This window comes from Schistocerca gregaria, chromosome 2 (genome assembly GCF_023897955.1).
Source record: "Schistocerca gregaria isolate iqSchGreg1 chromosome 2, iqSchGreg1.2, whole genome shotgun sequence".
Lineage (NCBI taxonomy): Eukaryota > Metazoa > Arthropoda > Insecta > Orthoptera > Acrididae > Schistocerca > Schistocerca gregaria.
This window is the reverse complement of record NC_064921.1, coordinates 85,643,759-85,665,817: the sequence shown is the minus strand read 5'-3', so window position 1 is coordinate 85,665,817 and position 22,059 is coordinate 85,643,759. Positions and strand designations below refer to the sequence as shown.

General features: G+C 46.2%; 1 protein-coding gene across 4 annotated transcripts in view; it reads right to left on the bottom strand.

Annotated features, from left to right (window-relative positions):
* Positions 1 to 22,059, bottom strand: part of LOC126336364 (dehydrogenase/reductase SDR family member 11-like) — a 477,124-nt gene that overhangs the window by 14,032 nt on the left and 441,033 nt on the right. For all 4 annotated transcript variants that reach the window (XM_049999963.1, XM_049999965.1, XM_049999967.1 and 1 more), the window contains exon 4: positions 12,128 to 12,257. In XM_049999963.1, the coding sequence (XP_049855920.1) occupies positions 12,128 to 12,257 (130 nt within the window). The remainder of the gene's footprint in view (positions 1 to 12,127; positions 12,258 to 22,059) is intronic.

Here is a 22,059-nt window from a genome sequence, read left to right as displayed (position 1 = left end):
ACAGAAATATTTGAGTACATAGGGGAATACTGACAAAATTGGATTGGATAGTACAGAATTAAAAGACAGAATACAAGAAAGCAGAAAGTAAAAGGATGAAAGAATTCATTTTAGTGGCACAAGACAATTGCTAGCAAGACTAAGAAAAGAGTGGTTTGGATAAAGTATGAATCTGTCGTGTGCTATGGATCAGAACAAATGCTGGCCTCAAAAGAAGAGTCATAGCTGTGAAAATGAATTATGTACACTAAGATGACAAAATACATGGGATCCCACTTAATATCGTGTCGGACCTCCTGTTGCACAGAATATTGCAGCAACTGGACGTGAAGTGGACTCAACAAGTTGTTGAAAATCCCCTGCACAAAAACTGAGTCATGCTGCTTCTATAGCAGTTAATAGCTGCGAAAGTGTTGCCAGTGCAGGATTTTGTGCACTCTTGATCATATCCCATACATGTTCGATGGGAATCATGTAGGGATATCTGGATGGCCAAATCATTCGCTCGGACTGTCCGGAATGTTCTTCAAACCAATCTCGAACAATTATGGCCCAGTGACATGGCGCATTGTCACGCACAAAAATTAACATCGCTCTCTGGGAACATCAAGTCCAAGAAAAGTTGCAAAAGGTAGCCCAACATAACCATTATCACTAAATAATCGGTTCAATTCCACCAGAGAACCCGTATATTCGATGTAAACACAGCCACATCATTATGGAGCCATCACCAGTCCAGTACCTTATAGATAATTTGGGTCCTTAGATTCGTGGGGTCTGAACCACACTCGGACCCTACCATCATCTCTTACCAACTGAAATCGGGACTCACCTGTCCCAGTATTCTAGTCGTCTAGGTTCCAAACGATGTGGTCACGAGCCTAGGAGAGGCGATGCAGACGATGACGTGCTGTTAGCACAGGCAGTTTCGTCGGTCGTCTGCCGCCAAAACTCATTAAAGCCAAATTTCGCAACACTGACCTAACCGATAAGACCAACATTGATTTCTGCGATTATTTCACGCAGTGCTGTTTATCTGCTATCACTGTCTACGCAGATGCCGCTGCTCTCGGTAGTTAATGAAGGCCGTCGGCCAGTGCGATGTCCGTGGTGAGAGGTAATGCCTGACCTGTATTCTCGGCGCACTTATGAAACTGAGGATCTGGTAATATTCATTTCCGTAACGATTTCCCAAACGGAATGTCCCATGCGTCTAGCTCCAACAACCATTCCACGTTCAAAGTCTGTTAACTCTCTTCGTGCGGCCATAATCACGTCCAGAAAACTTTTCACATGAATCACTTGAGTGTAAATGACAGCTCTGTCAATGCACTGCTCTCTTATACCTTGGGTGCGAGATACTGCCGTCATCTGTATATGAATATTCGCTATCCCACGACTTTGCTCATCTCAGTGTACGAAGGAGCCCCAGAATATCAAGAACTGAGATAAAAAATAACCATGAAATGAGAGCTGGAATGAGGACAAACGAAACTGTGACATATGGAATTGAAAAAAAAATCATTAACGTGATGTGGGCATTTGTTGCTAATGCCAGATGACCAATGGCCCGCCCGCATCTCGTGGTCGTGCGGTAGCGTTCTCGCTTCCCACGCCCGGGTTCCCGGGTTCGATTCCCGGCGGGGTCAGGGATTTTCTCTGTCTCGTGATGGCTGGGTGTTGTGTGATGTCCTTAGGTTAGGTTTAAGTACTTATAAGTTCTAGGGGACTGATGACCATAGATGTTAAGTCCCATAGCGCTCTGAACCATTTGAACCAATGGCCAAAAAATTTGTTTTTATTGGGAACCACCCAGCAGACGTAAATGCGGTATACCACGACGTACTTCGAATGACCGCATCAACGAAATAACGTAGCATTCTATTGTACACAAGGAGGTCGCTCTGAATAGAGAGCATTGGCAGAAGATAACAGGAATACAGCAAACTGTCGTTATTAAATGACTGATGTATTATATAATCCTGTAATATAAGTGAAAGAATTGATATCCTTCAACGACACAGATAGATATGAGTTAATGGCACTTTTTATCCCTCTCTCTGCGAACTCACCCCCGGCTACATGTGCTTTACATTTACCGCACCCATATATGACTTTTAATGAAGAATGTGATACGAAACCTCCTACGTATACAGATGTGTCAATCTGAGATGAACCTGTTTCACTAGCCTCTTCCTCGTTCGTCCTGAAACTTAGCGTACGACTTGATAGGGGAGTTTGTTGCGTCTGAAGGATAGTGCACCGAGAAACACATGATGTTTCCTAGTCAGCCTTTCAGTCTAGTGACTGATTTTAGAAACGCAGGAGGGGATGCTCATCATAAATCACCACAAGCAGCTTCCGACATTTTATACTATTTTTATTGTTGTGATGCATGAGCTATTTTGTACAGCAGTTGTAAATGTTAGGAGTCCTACATATTTATCTCTATAATATATTAAACATATTTTGTAGACACTAACAAATCATCGATTTTAGAGTTTCATAATGAGTAAAATTCTGTATATGTTTAAAGTAGTTACCTATTGTATGGGCAGTTAAGCCGTAGTTTATGGATCGTGCGCCACCTTCCATCTTAAAACTTTACAAGATCTTCTACCATAGAACATTCGATAGCTGCAAAAGAACTGAAATCTTTTGATGTTAAAATTTTCCCTGTTTTGAAAATGGAAACGTGTAGGTTACGAATAGGTTTTATTTCAAAATGTTTTTACTTTGTAACTGGTATTTGATACCATTTCTTCTTAATTTGATTTCAGTTACCGATTATTGGCGTCTTGTAGAGTAGTAATGTAACACATAGACAATTAAATACAGTATTAACAAGATTTTCTCGATTGCAATACGTTTAAATTTGAGTAGAGTAAATTTGGACAAGAAGAGAATAGAAGTTTTCGAAATGTGGTGCTACAGAAGAATGCTGAAGGTTAGATGGGTAGATCACATAACTAATGAGGAGGTATTGAGTAGGATTTTCTCATTTGTAAAAACTTTATTATTGCGGAGAAACTTTCGTAATGTGAAAAAAGGTCTGGAGCAGACGTTAAGTGAATGCTATCATTTCAAAACAGAATAAGAACATATATTAAACTTCTATTATAAGGCTGGAATGCGAATGTGTGAAATGTATTCCGAGTGCAACCCTCTATCCTACGTAAGAGCTGCACCCGTTTCAGTTACCTTGATCAAGCAACAAGGATTCTCTTCGAAGGCAAGAAAAAACAGGCTGCACGTTATGGAAAGACGACTACTTATACACCCTCAGACAAAGAAAAAAAAGACAACGCACCAGGAAGGAATTATCCAAATTGGATGGAAACCCCGTGTACAGACAAACAAATGGTTACAATTTCAGAAAAACTGAATGATTTGTTCACGAGAAAGAGCTTCACAAATTGATCAAGTTACTAACACGCAGGTCCACCTCTGGCTCTTCTGAAGCAGGTATTCGTCTTGGCACTGACTGATAGAGCTGTCAGATGTCGTCCTGAGCGATGTCGTGCCAAATGCTGCCCAACTGACGCGTTAGACCGTCAAACTCCCTAGCAGGTTTGAGGGCGCTAACCGTAACGATCCACACGTTCTCAGTTACGGAGAGACCCAGCGACATTACTGGCCGAGGAAGGGTTTGGCAAGCACGAAGACAAGCTGTGGCAACTCTCACCGTGTGTGGGCGGGCATCATATTGCTGATATGTAAGATCAGGATGGCTTACTATGTAGAGCTACAAAATGGGACGTAGAATATCGTCGACGCACAGCTGTGTTGTGAGGGCGCCGCGGATCACAACCAAAGGTGTCCTATTTATAGAATAAGTTGCTAGCAATTTTCTTAATTTTTTTTCCACGACCTGTTTCGAAGCTTAAAGCTTCACCTTCAGGTCTTTCTTTCTTTCGCTTACGCCATAGTCCCGTAGCGATCGCAGGGTCGGCGTGGTTACAACGGATTTGACAAGGTTAGTTTTTTAGGGATGGCCGGATGCCCTTCCTGCCGCCACCCCGTACCCCCCCCCCCCCCCCCCAGGACGGGATTAGTGTACCCCAACTGTCTGTGTCTAGTGTAAAGCGTGAAATAGTGCGGACTTGTTTCAAATGTCTGCGACGCATTTAACCGAGTCGGAATGTGGGGACCAGCCCAGTATTCACATAGCGGGAAGTGGAAAACCGCCTAAAAACCACATCCATGCTGGAGGGCACACCGGCCCTCGTCGTTAATCCGCTGGGCGGACTCGATCCGGGGCCGGCGCGCCTACCTGAGTCCAGGAAGCAGCGCGTTAGCGCTCTTGGCTACCCTGGCGGGTCAAAGCTTCATCTTCAGGTACCACCAAATAATTATGAAACCATAAATGTGTAGTGGAAGGACCAATCAGTCCATTGGGGATCACAACCACGCCATACAAACGCATGGGAATCAGTAAGGATCAGCACAACACGGAAGTCCTCCTATGGTGCCGTAGCAGAACGTCTGTGACTTACTGCCCAGGCGGGCGCTGTGGTTGTTGGACCATCACTGCTGGTTGTGAGGACATACGGTGGCAGGCAACTTTCAGGTTTGTATCGCTCCACTGTCCAGGGCGTCTCCTGACACCTCTTCGGTCTGGACTGTCACTGACTGGAGTAGAACTGTCTTCTGTGATGAGCCCTGTTTTGAACTGCGGCCCCATGGCCAGCAAAGAAGACATGTCTGGAGACACCACTGACAGCAGTGGATACCAGCCCGACAGTCGGATGGAGTGGCCAAGCAGTTCTAGGAGCTTCAGTCTGGAACCGCGCGACCACTACGGTCGCAGGTTCGAATCCTGCCTCGGTCATGGATGTGTGTGATGTCCTTAGGTTAGTTAGGTTTAAGTAGTTCTAAGTTCTAGGGGACTGATGACCTCAGATGTTAAGTCCCATAGTGCTCAGAGCCATTTGAACCATTTTGAACCAGCCCGACTGTCGCCTGCACTATGGCACGCCAACCAGGGGTGATGGTCTGGAGGGCCATGTCTTTTCTCAGGAGGACCCTATTCACTGTCATCCGTGGCACCCTTACATCACAGCAGTACCTCGATGATTTTATACGACCCGTTTCCTCGCTCTTCATGACAAGCAATCTTGGACTTACATTTCAGCAAGATAAAGCCCTCCCATTCGCGGCTACAGTTTCCGCTGTTTGCCAAACCCTACCTTGGCCTACAAGGCCGTTGGTTCTCTCCTAATTCAGAACGTTTGGAGCATTACGGGAAGGGCCCTCCAACCAGCTCGGGAGTTGGAAAATCTCGAGCTCCAGTTTTACAGAATTTGGCAAGACATCCCTCAGCAGGAATCCAACAGCTCTATGTCATTGGCAAACCGAATAACTGTTTACATAAGAACCATAGCTGGATCAACGCGTTATTCACTTGCTCAATTTGTGACGCTCTTCCTCTTTGTATGATTGCGGGGGTTTTGTTGTTTTTGCTTGCTTATTCTTGAACTGAGAACAGCTGTGTGAGGTGAAATGACAAGTGTAATGTCGCAATATTTCTCACCAAATGGCAGCTTTTCACACAGGTTTCAACTCGCCAACATAAAAACAGCGCCATGGATAACGCATCTTGCCAACATCAAAAAGTGAAATAAGTTTAAACACAACTATGTTAAATATCAACTCTGTGAAAGAACATAAATCTTAAGCACAAGATTATGAAAGTTTAATTGGAAGTTTCTATACAGTAATTCTAAGCACAATAATATGAAAGTTTAATTGGACGTTTCTTTACAAAATTACACCTACACATACGTTATGATGTTGCTCAGTACTACGAAATCGTCCGATTCTGGTCCAAAGGCCGGTACTATTTAGGATGACAATCAAGTCTACGGTGGATGGTTAGTCAAGTGACAAATCTGAGCGCAGGATTACCCAAGGATGCTCGAGCTGGTGAACAAATCAAGTTTACGCCTCTGCACGCGGTATTTACTTTAAGCTGCGACGTGTTGCTGACTGCAAGGCCGCTCTCTCCCACTGAAATTCCTACAAAGCTAATCTGGCCTTTGCTGAACTTTCCAGCAGAAACTTTCCCATGTTTCTCGTTATGCGAGAAAACATGTCTTATTATGTGGCGATATACACGCGAATGGTTGGAGCAGCGTGCGTATTATACTGCCCTCTCAGTTCTCGCAAGAACAATTAACTAATTTGGCTGGTTCGTTTCTCCACAGTTGGAGCTAAACGTTGCTACAGCTAATTTTAGCTGGAGTGCAGCTGCTGTGAACGCAGTGTCCACACCAATTTCTTCTCTGCGTCGAACGGAGCGTCAAGCGCTCCGTTCTGTACTTGCGCCAGTTCAGAGACCTCCCCCAAAATTTCTCTCTTGTCCTACTCATGGCAGAACTCCCTCCCTCCACTTGGGATCCTTTTTTGCGTCATGGGCTTTTTTCGAGCAATAGGAACGTTCCTCTTATTTTGTAGAAACAGGTTCTACTAATCCCAACGTCCCTTCTATCAAACTGCGTCGAAACTTGATGAGTTTTCTTCTTCGTGGTGAGTTTCCGCCAATCGGACGTTTTGTGCCCGTTCTAGGCGCCTAAAGTACATTGACCTTGTAGTACGTCACACTCGCAGGACGAAAATGCGTCACTTTCTTTTGGTCGTCTCCCGTTGGAACTTCGAAACGCAGTTTTCTAAAGCTTCTTCTGTGCCTTTGTACCGATGCCCTCGCTACAGGTGGCCCTCCAGCTTGAATCGCCTGGCCCGGGGTCGCTGTCCTCTTTCCTGCCACCCCTTTAAGTGGTTGCCAGTGTAACACCCGCAACGCGGTTTCGCTACGCCGTTGTGGAGCTGGCTTTTCAAAACTAAAAATGACTCGATTCGTGTTCCCTGTTCTACCTTCCGCTCAAAGACATGCATTGTATAGTAATGGTGTGTTAATTACCGTCGATTGACTGCCATCCCTTTCTGCATTACATATTGATAGCCAAATGTTCTCATAACCGTCGATTTACGTTAGGTGTCATCTTCACCTTCTCATTGCGATTTGTAAAAGTCTCATGTAAGGTGCGAATCTGACCATTTATTCTGCCACCTTACATCTTGAATAAATCGTTTGCTTTTTCTGACACTGTAATCATTTGTTTGTCTGTACTTGTACATCTACCGATTTCCGTTCCAATTCAGATAACTGCTTCATAATTCATCGGCTTATTTTTCGTAAAGTGTATAACGAAAAAAGCAACGGATTTTACGTACCAGAAACTAGTTCAACTCGAACAAAACGCGAAAGCAGCTGATATCCGTGCATAAACGTCCAACGATTAATGAAAACATGCGGCACATGTGATTAGGAGTCGGTCGGAACTTAGAATTCTATCACAGAGGTCTCGCTCTGCCACTTCATGAAGTTGCGAAGGCTCCCTGGCAGTTGTCATTGGGCCTGTATCTCTTAGTCTATGACTCTGCGTGAAGTTATGACAGACCCAGTTGCAGTGCGCTGTTCCAACAGCTGATATGGTCGTGGCTGCCTTCAATTCAGAATTGCCCTTTGTGCTGCAACAGTTCTCCAACAGTTTCTTCGCCGATAGATTCCCTTAAGGTAGTTAACGGCGTGTTACACGCCTTCAGGAGTGTTGTATCGTCCAGAGATCACGGTGCCAAACTGAAGTTGGCAACGCGAATCGATTCCACAGACATTGAGTGAGGGCTCGTTGCATTCCGCAGCGACGTATGGAAGGCGCTCTTGAAGACTACGTCAATCCCCCAGCACTGTTCTCCCATCGCACTGAGGTCAATATATAGGTCAACCCAGTTCGTGACCTCATTTGAAGTATTCAGCATCACAATGTAGGACTAACGAGTTGTTAACTTTCCTGACAAATTAAACTTTCGTGAAGGTTGCATTTCGCACTGCATGAGAACTGTTTGTAAATATGAGCATAAAGTGATGCTTTGCTTGTCAATGACAGTTGTGAATAATACAACAATCCTGCGGCAAAGTAATGTGCCAAAGTTAAGTAAATCCCTTATTCATTTACGTAATAAAGCGAACTAATATTTCGTGTGTTCTTGTTTGATGAGCCTTCTTCCAGAACAATCAAAGAATTCACAGTTATGGCTCAGCTGGCAGGGAGAAAGTTATTTCGTCTGGTCACAGCAAGTAGTTTTTACATAAGTTCAGTATCACAAATAGCAACCGAGTTACACTGGAAAAAATCACATAAATATTAACTCGCTGAAACAAACAATTAAGAACAACATGGGGTACGCGATTGTCATGATGGCTCTGCATAAAACTATCATACGCAAACTAGCGACTCTACAATCTGTTTGGTCCGCATCTCGTGGTCGTGAGGTAGCGTGCTCGCTTCCCGCGCCCGGGTTCGATTCCCGGCGGGGTCAGGGAGTTTCTCTGCCTCGTGATGATTGGGTGTTGTGTGCTGTCCTTAGGTTAGTAAGGTTTAAGTAGTTCTAAGTTCTAGGGGACTGATGACCATCGATGTTAAGTCGCATAGTGCTCAGAGCCATACAATCTGTTTGTGTCATTTGTAGATAGAGAGAGAGAGCAATCGTATGCTTGGAAGAAGGATAACAGCGTTCTGAAACTGTTGGAAGGCAACTGTGAAACAGCAGTTCCGCTGTTCAAGATAATCTGAAGATGTGCTAACGAGGAGAAACGTGTCATTATTAATAAAACACTTGCAACCGGGACTGTTTTTTAATCTTGGAGCATTGAACCACTGTTGCTGCATCAGGCCAGAGTGGAGTGGAGCAATGTGTTCAGATGTGAAACCAGTTGGTGGAAAGGTTCCTATATATTATTAACTACGTGATTTGAAAGTGAAGACAGTGGTATATAGGGGACAAGTAATATGTAGAGTTGGAGAAGTGGTTCCGCATACTTGCATCAGAAACGGTGGCAACAATTTTTAAACACATAAAAAAATGTGAGAGTTCACCCATTTGAGCGGTTGGATTGGAAATTTCATCGGTCACTGCACACAGGGGTGGGATGTAGGCGAGAAGATGTGGAAGCATTTTAAATGGAAACGGTGGGCTCCCAACTATGTGCAGTGTGAACTGCAGGTCAATAGAGGGCCACTCTCTTCATGGATGACTGGCCAAACGAGGTGGCGTTCGGGAGCATAGCAGTTCAAATCCCTTACAGAGCACAAACATTTAGTTTTCTGTGGTTTCCCCACATCACATAAGGCAAATTGTGGAATCGCTCCTTTCAATAGGATTTCCTTCCTCATTCTTTTCCAATTCCTTGCTTCTATTGATATCATAGTACACGGGAAATTCAAATCTCCGGAGGAAGGAGATGATGAATTACAGTTATTCTTATAGATCTTGTAATTAAATTTTCCCTGAGGCATTTAAGTCTCATCTTTATCTACGATTGAGAATTGAATTAAAAATTGTGCCACAGCCAGGACACAAACCCAGGTCTTCTTGCTTACTGGGTAGAAACGCTGCACTCTGGTGAAGAGTGCATGAACTACCCAAGTCGAATGCCCTCCCCAACACAAACAGCAATTGATATCTTCAGCTTATAAATATGAGGCTTATATGCCTCGGGGAAAATTTAATTACAAGATCTATAAGATCACCTATGGTACAGGACTTCCCAATTAGTCCAACGCTGTGATGCTATCCCAAAGGCGGAGAGCCCTGGCAGTAGTGACAATGTAGGGGGAAAATAAGCTGAAGGTATGAAGTTTGTGTTGGGAAGGGTACTCGACTTGTGTAGTTCGTGCATGACAATAGTGCTGCTGTGGTGTAATGGTTTGCATTTCTGCCTAGTAAGCAAGCACAGCTGGATTCAACTCCCAGCTGTGGTACAAATTTTAATTCAGTTCTTCACCTTTCATCATTATCGTAGAATTCCAGTAATGGTTGCCAAGTAGATTGAGAAGTGTTTTAATCTGTTTTCAGTCGTCGAAAATTGGTGAAATTAATGGTTCCAGACGAAACATTGCGTCTCTGCTGAGTGGTACATTTTCAATTTTACATTTCCTGATGGAAATGTGTATGTGTGTTAATCTGCAGGCAAAGCTTCCTTAGCAGTTACTTGATACACCCATGTCTGTTCAACATGTAACAATTTCCTTGTTTTAGTTTATGACAGTATTATTGCACCTGAGAATGCGTTTCTAATTTATATTTCACGAGGACAGTGTGAACCACTCGATACTATATGCACAACTGTCTTGAAATCATTCACAGTGTGAGCGTTTTCCTTGGCCACCACTGTAACTCTTGTATTATAACATCACTACATGTTTCCGACAATGGCCACGGGAGACCAAAAACAATAATATCGTAGTTGTTTGGGCCAACAATTCTTGAACATACACAGCAGACATTTCACTTCCTGCGACCATGGTGCACTCTGGCGACGATACTTGGTACTTCTGACGAGATGCTCTACAATGTGGTGCATTTTTCACTGTCACATCTACTGTGGTTTTTCTCTCCTGGGTCCTTGAAATCAGGGAGGTTTGAGTGGCACACCCTGTATTATAACATCACTACATGTTTCCGACAATGGCCACGGGAGACCAAGGGCAATAATATCGTGGTTGTTTGAGTCAACAATGCTTGAACATACACAGCAGAGAATGTTGTTATAGTGGTCTTCAGTCTGAAGACTGGTCTGATGTAGCTCTTCACGCTAGCCTGTCCTGCGCCAGTCTCTTCATCCTCACATAAATACTATAGTCTTCAATAATTCGAAAGTGCTTACTGTATTCAAGCCTTGGCCTCCTTCTACAATTTTTAACTCCTACTTTCCCTTCCATTACGAAACTGACGGTTCCTCGATGCCTCAGGCTGTGTCCTATTAGTTGATCTTTTCTCTCAGAGCTCCTGAATTCGATTCAATACCTCCTCATTAATTATTCAATCCACCTAATCTTCAATATTCTTATTTAGCGACAAATTTCAAAAGCTTCTATTCTCCTTCAGTTTGAATTGTTTATTGTGCACATTTCACATGTTTTAAAGGCAACACTCTGTACAAATACCTTCAAATAAGACATTACAACACTTAAATTTACATCAAGTGCTAACAAGTACCTCTCTTCCAGAAGTAAGTTTCTATTGATAATTTGCAGTTTATATCCTTTTTGCTTTGACCATCAGTTATCTTGATGCTCAAATAGCAAAATAATGTTCTAATTTTATTGTCTCATTTTCCAGTCTAATTCCCTCAGCATCGCCGGATTTAATTCGACTACATTCCCTTAGTCTTGTTTTACTTTTGTTCATATTCCTCCTATAACGCCTTTTCAAGACACTATCCATTCGGCTAAACTGCTCTTCCAAGTATTTTGCAGTTTCTGATAAAATTACAATGTCACTGGCAAACTTCCAAGTTTAGATTTATTTTTCTAAATTCTTTCACATTATCCTTCCTTTCCTTTGCTGCTTGCTCAGTGTACGTACAGACTGAACAGAATCGGGGCTAGACTACAAATCTGTCTCACTCGCTTCTCAACTATTGCTTCACATTGATGTCTTTCGTCTCCTACAACTGTAGTCTGCTTTCTGGAAGAATATAATAATTAATTCTTTACATGATATGTGGATCTCGATCTTACGAGCTGATTTCATACAACATGTTTATGATGCTCACTATAGCCTTGTTGCTACTCACTGAGTTAACTACCCACACCCCACACCATCCACAGACCAGTTTTTCTTAAAGACAAATGGGATTCACAATACGGGAAGCACATTGTGTTAATTAATCTATATTAGACTCAGCTAATTTGTACATGGACAGCACAGTCTATGCTCAAACACTGATTCTTCGTCCAGAATTGTGTTTTACTGTTTTATGAATCATGTGTGATGTTCTTACACTTTGGCTATGTGATTCTATTCGGTCAGTAATTTTTTCAATGGTTGATTTGTATGTCTTCTTGATCTGTGAGAATCAGGTTATATTTATGAGATCGGCGTATGAGACTAGATACATCACTAATGATAATTGGAATAGAAGTACTCAGTTAATTCATGAAAACAGACTGAAAGAAATAGCAGACTCTTAACAATACTGATATGCAAACATCGTTGACATGATAGTAGTTTGTGTAAACCTGTTGGTCGATTAGACACGTGCACCATGTAATGGATAACTTACGCCGACTCGTATCTTGCTGCCCTTGGAGACCAGGTCCTTCCTCAGCCCCTCTAGTAGTGCTTTGACGGCGTGCTTGCTGGCGTAGTACATCGCGAAAGCACTTCTGTTCGGTGTCGTGTGTCCCGCAACACTGAAAATTAGGAAACACGTTGTAACAGTAGAAGCAGGCTACAACATCGCAGTTGAGCGGGGAGTCAGCACGTGAGATACAATCTTGCATGGTTACCTCAACTAATAATACACCAATGAGGAACACACCTGGTGTTTCACTGGCTATTCGGAAGGTGCTACTTCAACATTCATCTTCCAAATCTTTTTTCCTATTCTTTGTCATTTCTTTCTGTCTCTTGTTTTTTACTTTTCGTAATCTGAGCCAGCACATAAGTCAATGGTGATGATATGATGAACTGTGATCATCCCATTCTAAGTAATGTTAACAACTTCCACAGTCATATCAACTCATACCACCGACAACAACAAACCACATGAACTTAGCGTTGAATGTGTGCCGCGCAATCCGAATGATGCTTTTGCACTCCACCTGGCAACATACTTCGAATGTTCACAAACCGAACCAATATCATTCTCACTACATACTTTTCTTTCATTTCCAGAGAAATAATTCCAACACAGTGACATTATGGGAACATAGTTTCTTGTGACGGCATTCTCTTGCGAACTTTCGGTCAATACCTCTATTGCCTTCATCATGCGTAACTGGCTGTTTATGTGCCAAGAAGACAGAATACACTCCTGGAAATTGAAATAAGAACACCGTGAATTCATTGTCCCAGGAAGGGGAAACTTTATTGACACATTCCTGGGGTCAGATACATCACATGATCACACTGACAGAACCACAGGCACATAGACACAGGCAACAGAGCATGCACAATGTCGGCACTAGTACAGTGTATATCCACCTTTCGCAGCAATGCAGGCTGCTATTCTCCCATGGAGACGATCGTAGAGATGCTGGATGTAGTCCTGTGGAACGGCTTGCCATGCCATTTCCACCTGGCGCCTCAGTTGGACCAGCGTTCGTGCTGGACGTGCAGACCGCGTGAGACGACGCTTCATCCAGTCCCAAACATGTTCAATGGTGGACAGATCCGGAGATCTTGTTGGCACGTTGGGTGGCACGGGATACATGCGGACGTACATTGTCCCGTTGGAACAGCAAGTTCCCTTGCCGGTCTAGGAATGGTAGAACGATGGGTTCGATGACGGTTTGGATGTACCGTGCACTATTCAGTGTCCCCTCGACGATCACCAGAGGTGTACGGCCAGTGTAGGAGATCGCTCCCCACACCATGATGCCGGGTGTTGGCCCTGTGTGCCTCGGTCGTATGCAGTCCTGATTGTGGCGCTCACCTGCACGGCGCCAAACACGCATACGACCATCATTGGCATCAAGGCAGAAGCGACTCTCCTCGCTGAAGACGACACGTCTCCATTCGTCCCTCCATTCACGCCTGTCGCGACACCACTGGAGGCGGGCTGCACGATGTTGGGGCGTGAGCGAAAGACGGCCTAACGGTGTGCGGGACCGTAGCCCAGCTTCATGGAGACGGTTGCGAATGGTCCTCGCCGATACCCCAGGAGCAACAGTGTCCCTAATTTTAGGGAAGTGGCGGTGCGGTCCCCTACGGCACTGCGTAGGATCCTACGGTCTTGGCGTGCATCCGTGCATCGCTGCGGTCCGGTCCCAGGTCGACGGGCACGTGCACCTTCCGCCGACCACTGGCGACAACATCAATGTACTGTGGAGACCTCACGCCCCACGTGTTGAGCAATTCGGCGGTACGTCCACCCGGCCTCCCGCATGCCCACTATACGCCCTCGCTCAAAGTCCGTCAACTGCACATACGGTTCACGTCCACGCTGTCGCGGCATGCTACCAGTGTTAAAGACTGCGATGGAGCTCCGTATGCCACGGCAAACTGGCTGACACTGACGGCGGCGGTGCACAAATGCTGCGCAGCTAGCGCCATTCGACGGCCAACACCGCGGTTCCTGGTGTGTCCGCTGTGCCGTGCGTGTGATCATTGCTTGTACAGCCCTCTCGCAGTGTCCGGAGCAAGTATGGTGGGTCTGACACACCGGTGTCAATGTGTTCTTTTTTCCATTTCCAGGAGTGTATTTATACGCAGCATAGTTATAATTACTGTCATGGTTACTTCCTTTTTTATTTGACACACTGTTTGGAGAATCTGCGAGTGGTCTCTTTACGAGGGCTGTTCAAAAAATTCCGGAACATTCGTAATTTCACGTTATGGTGTGTTGGAGAGAAATGCAGTTGGAATCCCTGCATACGCCTGTTTCTAATACGTAACTGCCAGAAGTTTCATTGTTGTATGTCTTTACGTATTGTTGGGTGCTGTATTGAGTAGAATATCGTAACCCACAGTCTGCGAATTTCAAGATGGCAGAGTTAGAGGAGCAACGCGTCTGCATTAAATTTTCCGTGAATTCGAAGAAAACCTTTACAGAGACACGCCAAATGCTGGAGGACGCCTACGGCGAGACTGCAGAAGAATGTAACATTTCATGAAATCCTGACCCAGCATCTTGGAATGCATCTTGTTGCTACCAAACAGGGCCCACGGCTTATGAGTCAAGACTGCTTTCTGAGCGAGAAGGCGTGCCGGTCCCCCGCACGAATCCGCCCGGCGGATTAGTGTCGAAGTCCGGTGTGCCGGCCAGTTTGTGGGCTGTTTTTAAGGCAGTTTTCCATCCGCCTTGGCGAATGCGGTCTAGTTCCCCTTATTCCGCCTCAGTTACACTATGTCAGCGATTGCTGCGGAAACACTGTGTCCACGTACGCGTACACCATAATTACTCTACCACGCAAAAACTTGGTGTTACACTCGTCTGGTGTGAGACGCTCCCGCGGGTGGTGGGGGGTGGGGGATGGGTGGGAGTCCACTGGGGGCCGAACCACACAATAACCCTGAGTTCTGTGTGGGGCGGCAGTGGGGTGACTGGACTGATGTAGCCTGTTGTGGGGATTGTGAACCACGAAGCCTCTCCGTCGCTTCTAGGTCCCCAGTTCCAAACAATACGTGAAAGACTTGGTACGTCGGGTGAAATCTATTTGCAACGAAACAACCAGGGTAATTCGCCATCACACTCTTTGCTTGACTGTTACACCTCCACGGCGACTGTGACGACAGCGAATGCAATCACTCTGAGAACTACAGCACACTGATCAACTACGCATCTAGCGTACACGGATCGGTAAAAGACTGAATTACAAAATCTCAAAAAGACTTTTGTAGCTGATCACAGTTGGTATTCGGTAGCTTCGCTGATTTAACTTTGGGTATATGTGGTCGCCTCTTTTGTACACTGCGCAACACATTGGCAGGATCACATTTTCGAGCGCTGTAATTGTCTCCTGTTGCGAAGAAGAATCGGTTTAAAGGTGTGCTGCAAATGCGTGACGCCCTGAGACGTCAACCTCAGGCTCGGCGACACTTCGAACACCAAGATGTCGACACGCAGCACAAAAGGCAAGAAAGAGCTCAGAAGTTCATGTGAGCTATAAAGGGGTTAATGATGTCACACTGGCACCGAATTGCGCCACAGTCCATCCTAACACCACCGTGAAAGTGTCACACGGTGGGAAGTTCATCACAACCCCTCTTTCCCACATTTCACTCATTCTTTTGACGCCTCTGTGATGGAGGTCAGAACCGCGACGCCCATCGTTGAAACCAAGCGATTTTCTCACGAATGGCCGAGGAAAACATTTCAGTCACACCGCCGCTCAGAAACGACAAGAATAGGTCTAAAGGGAGTCAATGGAACCACTGCCCTTTACTTGGAGCGTTGATTCCCACCCATTTTGGTGTCGAAAACTACGGTTGCCGGTGTCATGAGCAACAGGTCAACACTCTTGAAACCTTCGACGCTGCTTACACCCGCGGACGATTCAAACCTTCTCGAAGAACATCGTGGGCCTGTAAGCCTGATCAAGGTATTCACACCCCCTTTGGAGTGCATTACTGTCACAGTTCTTGCCCTGGCGTACGGCGTGGAATCACTATGGGAAATTCAAAACCATTCGAAGAAATCTGACCGCGATCCTAAGCAGCAGGGGGTGCTTATGTATTTTCAGCCCTCTTGCTTCAGGCTCTGCTGTGGCGCGATCACAGACGGGTGCGATGTTGACACATGAGTGAATAAGAGTGCAAAGAGTCTTTCAAAGAGCCCCCACTTCGGCAAAACTCTCGGTATCACCAGTCTGCGTCTGCTGCGCACCTTAAAAATGTAGAGGGTGACAATTATTGAACTACACTCCTGGAAATGGAAAAAAGAACACACTGACACCGGTGTGTCAGACCCACCATACTTGCTCCGGACACTGCGAGAGGGCTGTACAAGCAATGATCACACGCACGGCACAGCGGACACACCAGGAACCGTGTTGTTGACCGTCGAATGGCGCTAGCTGCGCAGCATTTGTGCACCGCCGCCGTCAGTGTCAGCCAGTTTGCCGTGGCATACGGAGCTCCATCGCAGTCTTTAACACTGGTAGCATGCCGCGACAGCGTGGACGTGAACCGTATGTGCAGTTGACGGACTTTGAGCGAGGGCGTATAGTGGGCATGCGGGAGGCCGGGTGGACGTACCGCCGAATTGCTCAACACGTGGGGCGTGAGGTCTCCACAGTACATCGATGTTGTCGCCAGTGGTCGGCGGAAGGTGCACGTGCCCTTCGAACTGGGACCGGACCGAAGCGACGCACGGATGCACGCCAAGACCGTAGGATCCTACGCAGTGCCGTAGGGGACCGCACCGCCACTTCCCTAAAATTAGGGACACTGTTGCTCCTGGGGTATCGGCGAGGACCATTCGCAACCGTCTCCATGAAGCTGGGCTACGGTCCCGCACACCGTTAGGCCGTCTTCCGCTCACGCCCCAACATCGTGCAGCCCGCCTCCAGTGGTGTCGTGACAGGAGTGAATGGAGGGACGAATGGAGACGTGTCGTCTTCAGCGATGAGAGTCGCTTCTGCCCTGGTGCCAATGATGGTCGTATGCGTGTTTGGCGCCGTGCAGGTGAGCGCCACAATCAGGATTGCATACGACCGAGGCACACAGGGCCAACACCCGGCATCATGGTGTGGGGAGCGATCTCCTACACTGGCCGTACACCTCTGGTGATCGTCGAGGGGACACTGAATAGTGCACGGTACATCCAAACCGTCACCGAACCCATAGTTCTTCCATTCCTAGACCGGCAAGGGAACTTGCTATTCCAACAGGACAATGCACGTCCGCATGTATCCCGTGCCACCCAACGTGCTCTAGAAGGTGTAAGTCAACTACCCTGGCCAGCAAGATCTCCGGATCTGTCCCCCATTGAGCATGTTTGGGACTGGATGAAGCGTCGTCTCACGCGGTCTGCACGTCCAGCACGAATGCTGGTCCAACTGAGGCGCCAGGTGGAAATGGGATGGCAAGCCGTTGCACAGGACTACATCCAGCATCTCTACGATCGTCTCCATGGGAGAATAGCAGCCTGCATTGCTGCGAAAGGTGGATATACACTGTACTAGTGCCGACATTGTGCATGCTCTGTTGCCTGTGTCTATGTGCCTGTGGTTCTGTCATTGTGATCATGTGATGTATCTGACCCCAGGAATGTGTCAATAAAGTTTCCCCTTCCTGGGACAATGAATTCACGGTGTTCTTATTTCAATTTCCAGGAGTGTATATGGAATAAAATCCTCATAACCTCTGAACGGTTTGCGTTAGGACTTTCAAACTGCACGCTTGAGCATGGGGCATGATGAGAATTAGTATGCTCATGCATGGTTAGGTTTAGCGATGAAGCCCACTTTCATTTGGATAGGTTCCTCAGTAAGCAAAACTGGGGGACTGAAAATCAACACTTCACGATGGACCAGTCTCTTCACCCTCAACAGGTGCCAGTGTAGTCTGCAATATCCAGTCACGGAATAATCGGTGCAATATTTCTTGATGCAACGGTGAATACCAAACGGTACGTGAAGGTTTTCAAAGATGATTTTTCCCTATTATCCAAAGTGACCCTGATTTCTACGAGATGTGGTTCATGCAAAACAGAGCTCGACTCCGTCGTAGCAGGAGAGTGTTTGACGTCCTGGAGAAGGACTTTGGGGACCGCATTCTGGCTCTACGATACCCAGAGGCCACTGACATGGGCCGCCATTGGCCGCCGTATTCTCCGAGTCTGAACACACGTGACTCCTTTTTGTGGGGGTATATTAAAGAAAAGTGTGTACAGCAATAACCCCAAGAGCATTGCTGGGTTGAAAATAGCCATTCAGGAGGTCATCGAGGGCATAGATGTTCCGACATTGCAGTGGGTCATGCAGAATTTTGCTGTTAGACTGCACCACGTCATCGGCAATGACGGTAGGCATATCAAACATGTCATAAACTAAATTGGAATATCTGTAGTGACTTTTACATGTTGAATAAGATGTGTGCACTCCCTAGTTTGGAACTAATTTGCTTTTCCTTTCATATACGAGGATCACTCCAAAAGAAATGCACACTAATTTTTTTTAATCCATCTTTTTTTCCACATGTTTGAAAGTTTTACAGTGTGTAGATACATCCTTTAGGAACAATATTTTCATTTCTCCACATAATTTCCATTCCTCTCAACTGCCTTACGCCATCATGGAACTAGCTCCTGTACACCAGCACGGTAAAATTCTCGACCAACCTTTTGGAGCCACTGTTTGGCAGCGTGCACAAGGGAGTCATCATCTTCAAACCTTGTTTCACGAAGAGAGTCTTTCAGTTTCCCAAAGAGATGATAGTCACACGGAGCCAGGTCAGGACCGTAAGGCGGGTGTTTCAGTGTTGTCCTTCCGAGTTTTGTGATCGCTTCCACGATTTTTTGGCTGATATGTGGCCGTGGATTGTCGTGCAACAGCAAAACATCCTGCTTTTGCCGATGTGGTCGAACACGACTCAGTCGAGCTTGAAGTTTCTTCAGTGTCGTCACATATGCATCAGAATTTATGGTGGTTCCAAATGTGTTCAAATGTGTGTGAAATCTTATGGGACTTAAAAAATGGCTCTGCGTACTATGGGACTTAACTTCTGAGTTCATCAGTCCCCTAGAACTTAGAACTACTTAAACCTAACTAACCTAAGGACAAACACATACACCCATGCCCGAGGCAGGATTCGAACCTCCGCCGGGACCAGCGGCACAGTCCACTACTGCAGCGCCCCAGAGCGCTCGGCTAATCCCGCGCGGCTATGGTGGTTCCGCTTGACATGATGTCCACAAGCAAGAATCCTGCGGAATCGAAAAACGCCATAGCCATAACTTTTCCAGCCGAAGGTATGGTTTTTTCCAGCAGAATGTGTGGTTTTGAATTTTTTTTGCTTGGGTGAATTTGCATGTTGCCACTCCATTGATTGCCTCTTCGCCTCTGGTGAAAAACGATGCAGCCATGTTTCATCACCTGTCACAATTCTTCCAAGAAATTCATCTCCACCATTCTCGTACTGTTCCAAAAGTTCGCTACATACCGTTTTTTCTTGTTTCTTTGTGAGCCACTGTCAACATCCTGGGAACCCACCTGGCACAACCTTTTTTTAGCGCCAACACTTTCAATATTCTGCAGACACTTCCTTCCCCTATCCCAGCGTAGCGTGCCAGTTCGTTCACTGTGATGCGTCTGTCAGCAGCCAGCAATTCCTTAACTCTCTGCATATTGTCTGGAGTGTGTGCAGTACGAGGCCTGCCGCTGCGAGGACAATCCTCAATACTGCCGTGCCCGCTTTCATCACGTAACCTGCTTCCCCACCGACTGACTGTACTGCGATCCACAGCAGCATCTCCATACACCTTTTTTCAACCTCTTGTGGCTGTTTCCCACTGTCTCGTTTTCACAGCACAGGAATTCTATGACAGCACGTTGCTTCTGACGAACGTCAAGTGTAGCAGCCATCTTGAAGACATACTGTGACGGCGCCACTCACGGGAACAGGTTGAACAAAGTTTGAAAACAAGCGGGAACGATGTATCTACACACTGCAAAACTTTCAGACATGCAGAATGAAAGCTGTATTTATACAAAAATAGTGTGCATTTCTTTTGGAGTGACCCTCGTAGTGCAACAGTTGTCACCGTGTGCCTGTTTAGAGACAAACCGTGGTGGAGACAGGCAACCTCACACAGGCCTCCAATCTCGTATGCCTGCCAGCAGGCGTGAAAGCAGAAGAACAGCCTGCGTGCAGGTGTCTGGGACTCTTGTCACTGTTTGTCCCTGTACAGAGACGTTTTTGGAAGTTCTCGACGGAGGTGGGCAGGCGGCACAGAGGGTGTTACTGAACTGGCACGTTTAGAGGGATCCTTTGTTGTTTTATTCACGCGTGTCGTGTCACGTCCCACCGTGATCACCCCACAGAAGGGTATGAAGCAGGAGGGCCGAAACTACATAAGCTCTCCTTGCTGTTTCGGATCGCGGTCAGATTTCGGTGAATGGTCTTGCATGGCCCATAGCGATTCCACGCCGTACACTGTGATCGCACCGGACTCCAGATGGGTGCGAACACGTTAACCGATGTTGCTGGACCACGTTGTTCTCAGAGAAGGTTTGAATCGTCCAGGGGATGTCTGCAGTGTCAAAGGTCTTCAAGAACGCCGCCCTGTTGCTTACTTCACCGCGAACTATCGTTTTCGACCGCGAAATGTGTGGGAGTCAACGCTCCAAGGGAAGGGGTGGTTTCATTGGTGCCCCTTATGCCACCTGCTGAGGCCTATTCATGTCGCTTCTGAGCGGCGGTGTGTGCGAAATGTTTCCGTCGGCCACTCATAAGCGCAGTTCTGACCTACATCTCGGAGGCGTCAAACGAATGGGTGAAATGAGGGAATGTGGAGTTGTGGCGAACTTCCCACAGTGCGACAAATCCACGGTGGTGTTGGGAGGGACTGGGGTGCAATTGGTTGCCAGTGTGAGATCATTAATCCACCTTACAGTACACGTCAACTTGTGAGCCCTGGCCCTTTCTTCGGATGTGTCGACACCTTGCTGTGTGAAGCACCGCCGAGCCCAAGCATCACGTCGCAGATCGCCACGCTTTTCCGCCATTACGGGGAAGGATAAAGATAACCTTGAGCCCAACTTCAAACGTTTACATCACAACGGGTCAGCCCCGATAGCTGAGTGCTCGCCGGCACGGTAGCTCAGCGTGTTTGGTCAGAGAGCCGGTTGGCCTCTGTAGTAAAAAACTGAGTGGAAGGATCAGCCACCGAACTTGAACAGGATGTCTTGCGACGTCCGCAACGACCAAACAAAACGATCAAAAAAAAAAAAAAAAAAAAAAAAAAAAAAAAAGTGGTCAGCTTGACGGATTGCCGCTCTACGGGCCCGGGTTCGATTCCAGGCTGGGTCGGAGATTTTCTCCACTCAGGGACTGGGTTTTGTGTTGCCTTCATCATCATTTCATTTCCATCTGGCTCGCAGGTCGCCCAGTGTGGCGTCAAATGCAAGAAGACCTGCACCACGGCGGCGGACCTGCCCTGTAAGAGGCCTCCCGGCCAATGACGCCATACACTCTTTTGCATTTTTCCACACAACGTATGGCAATCACGACATTTCAACAGAGTGGTCCTTTAGTTGTACTGTGCAGTATACAGGTTGTCCATAAAGTCCCTTTACAACTTCAGAATTTTATTACAACGGCAGTTGTTGAAATATTTTAACAACATTCCTTTTATTGTAATCACTGTTTACTAACGTTTTTATATATACTAAAATTTTGTTTTTCAGATACTCTGTTGATGGATGGAACTGAACCCCTATAAATAGCAACGTCTCATGAGAAGGCAAAATGTGTGTCCCGGTTTATTGAGACAAAATCGGATGTTCAGACTCAACGAAACTTCAGAACGAAGTATGGAAGAGATACACC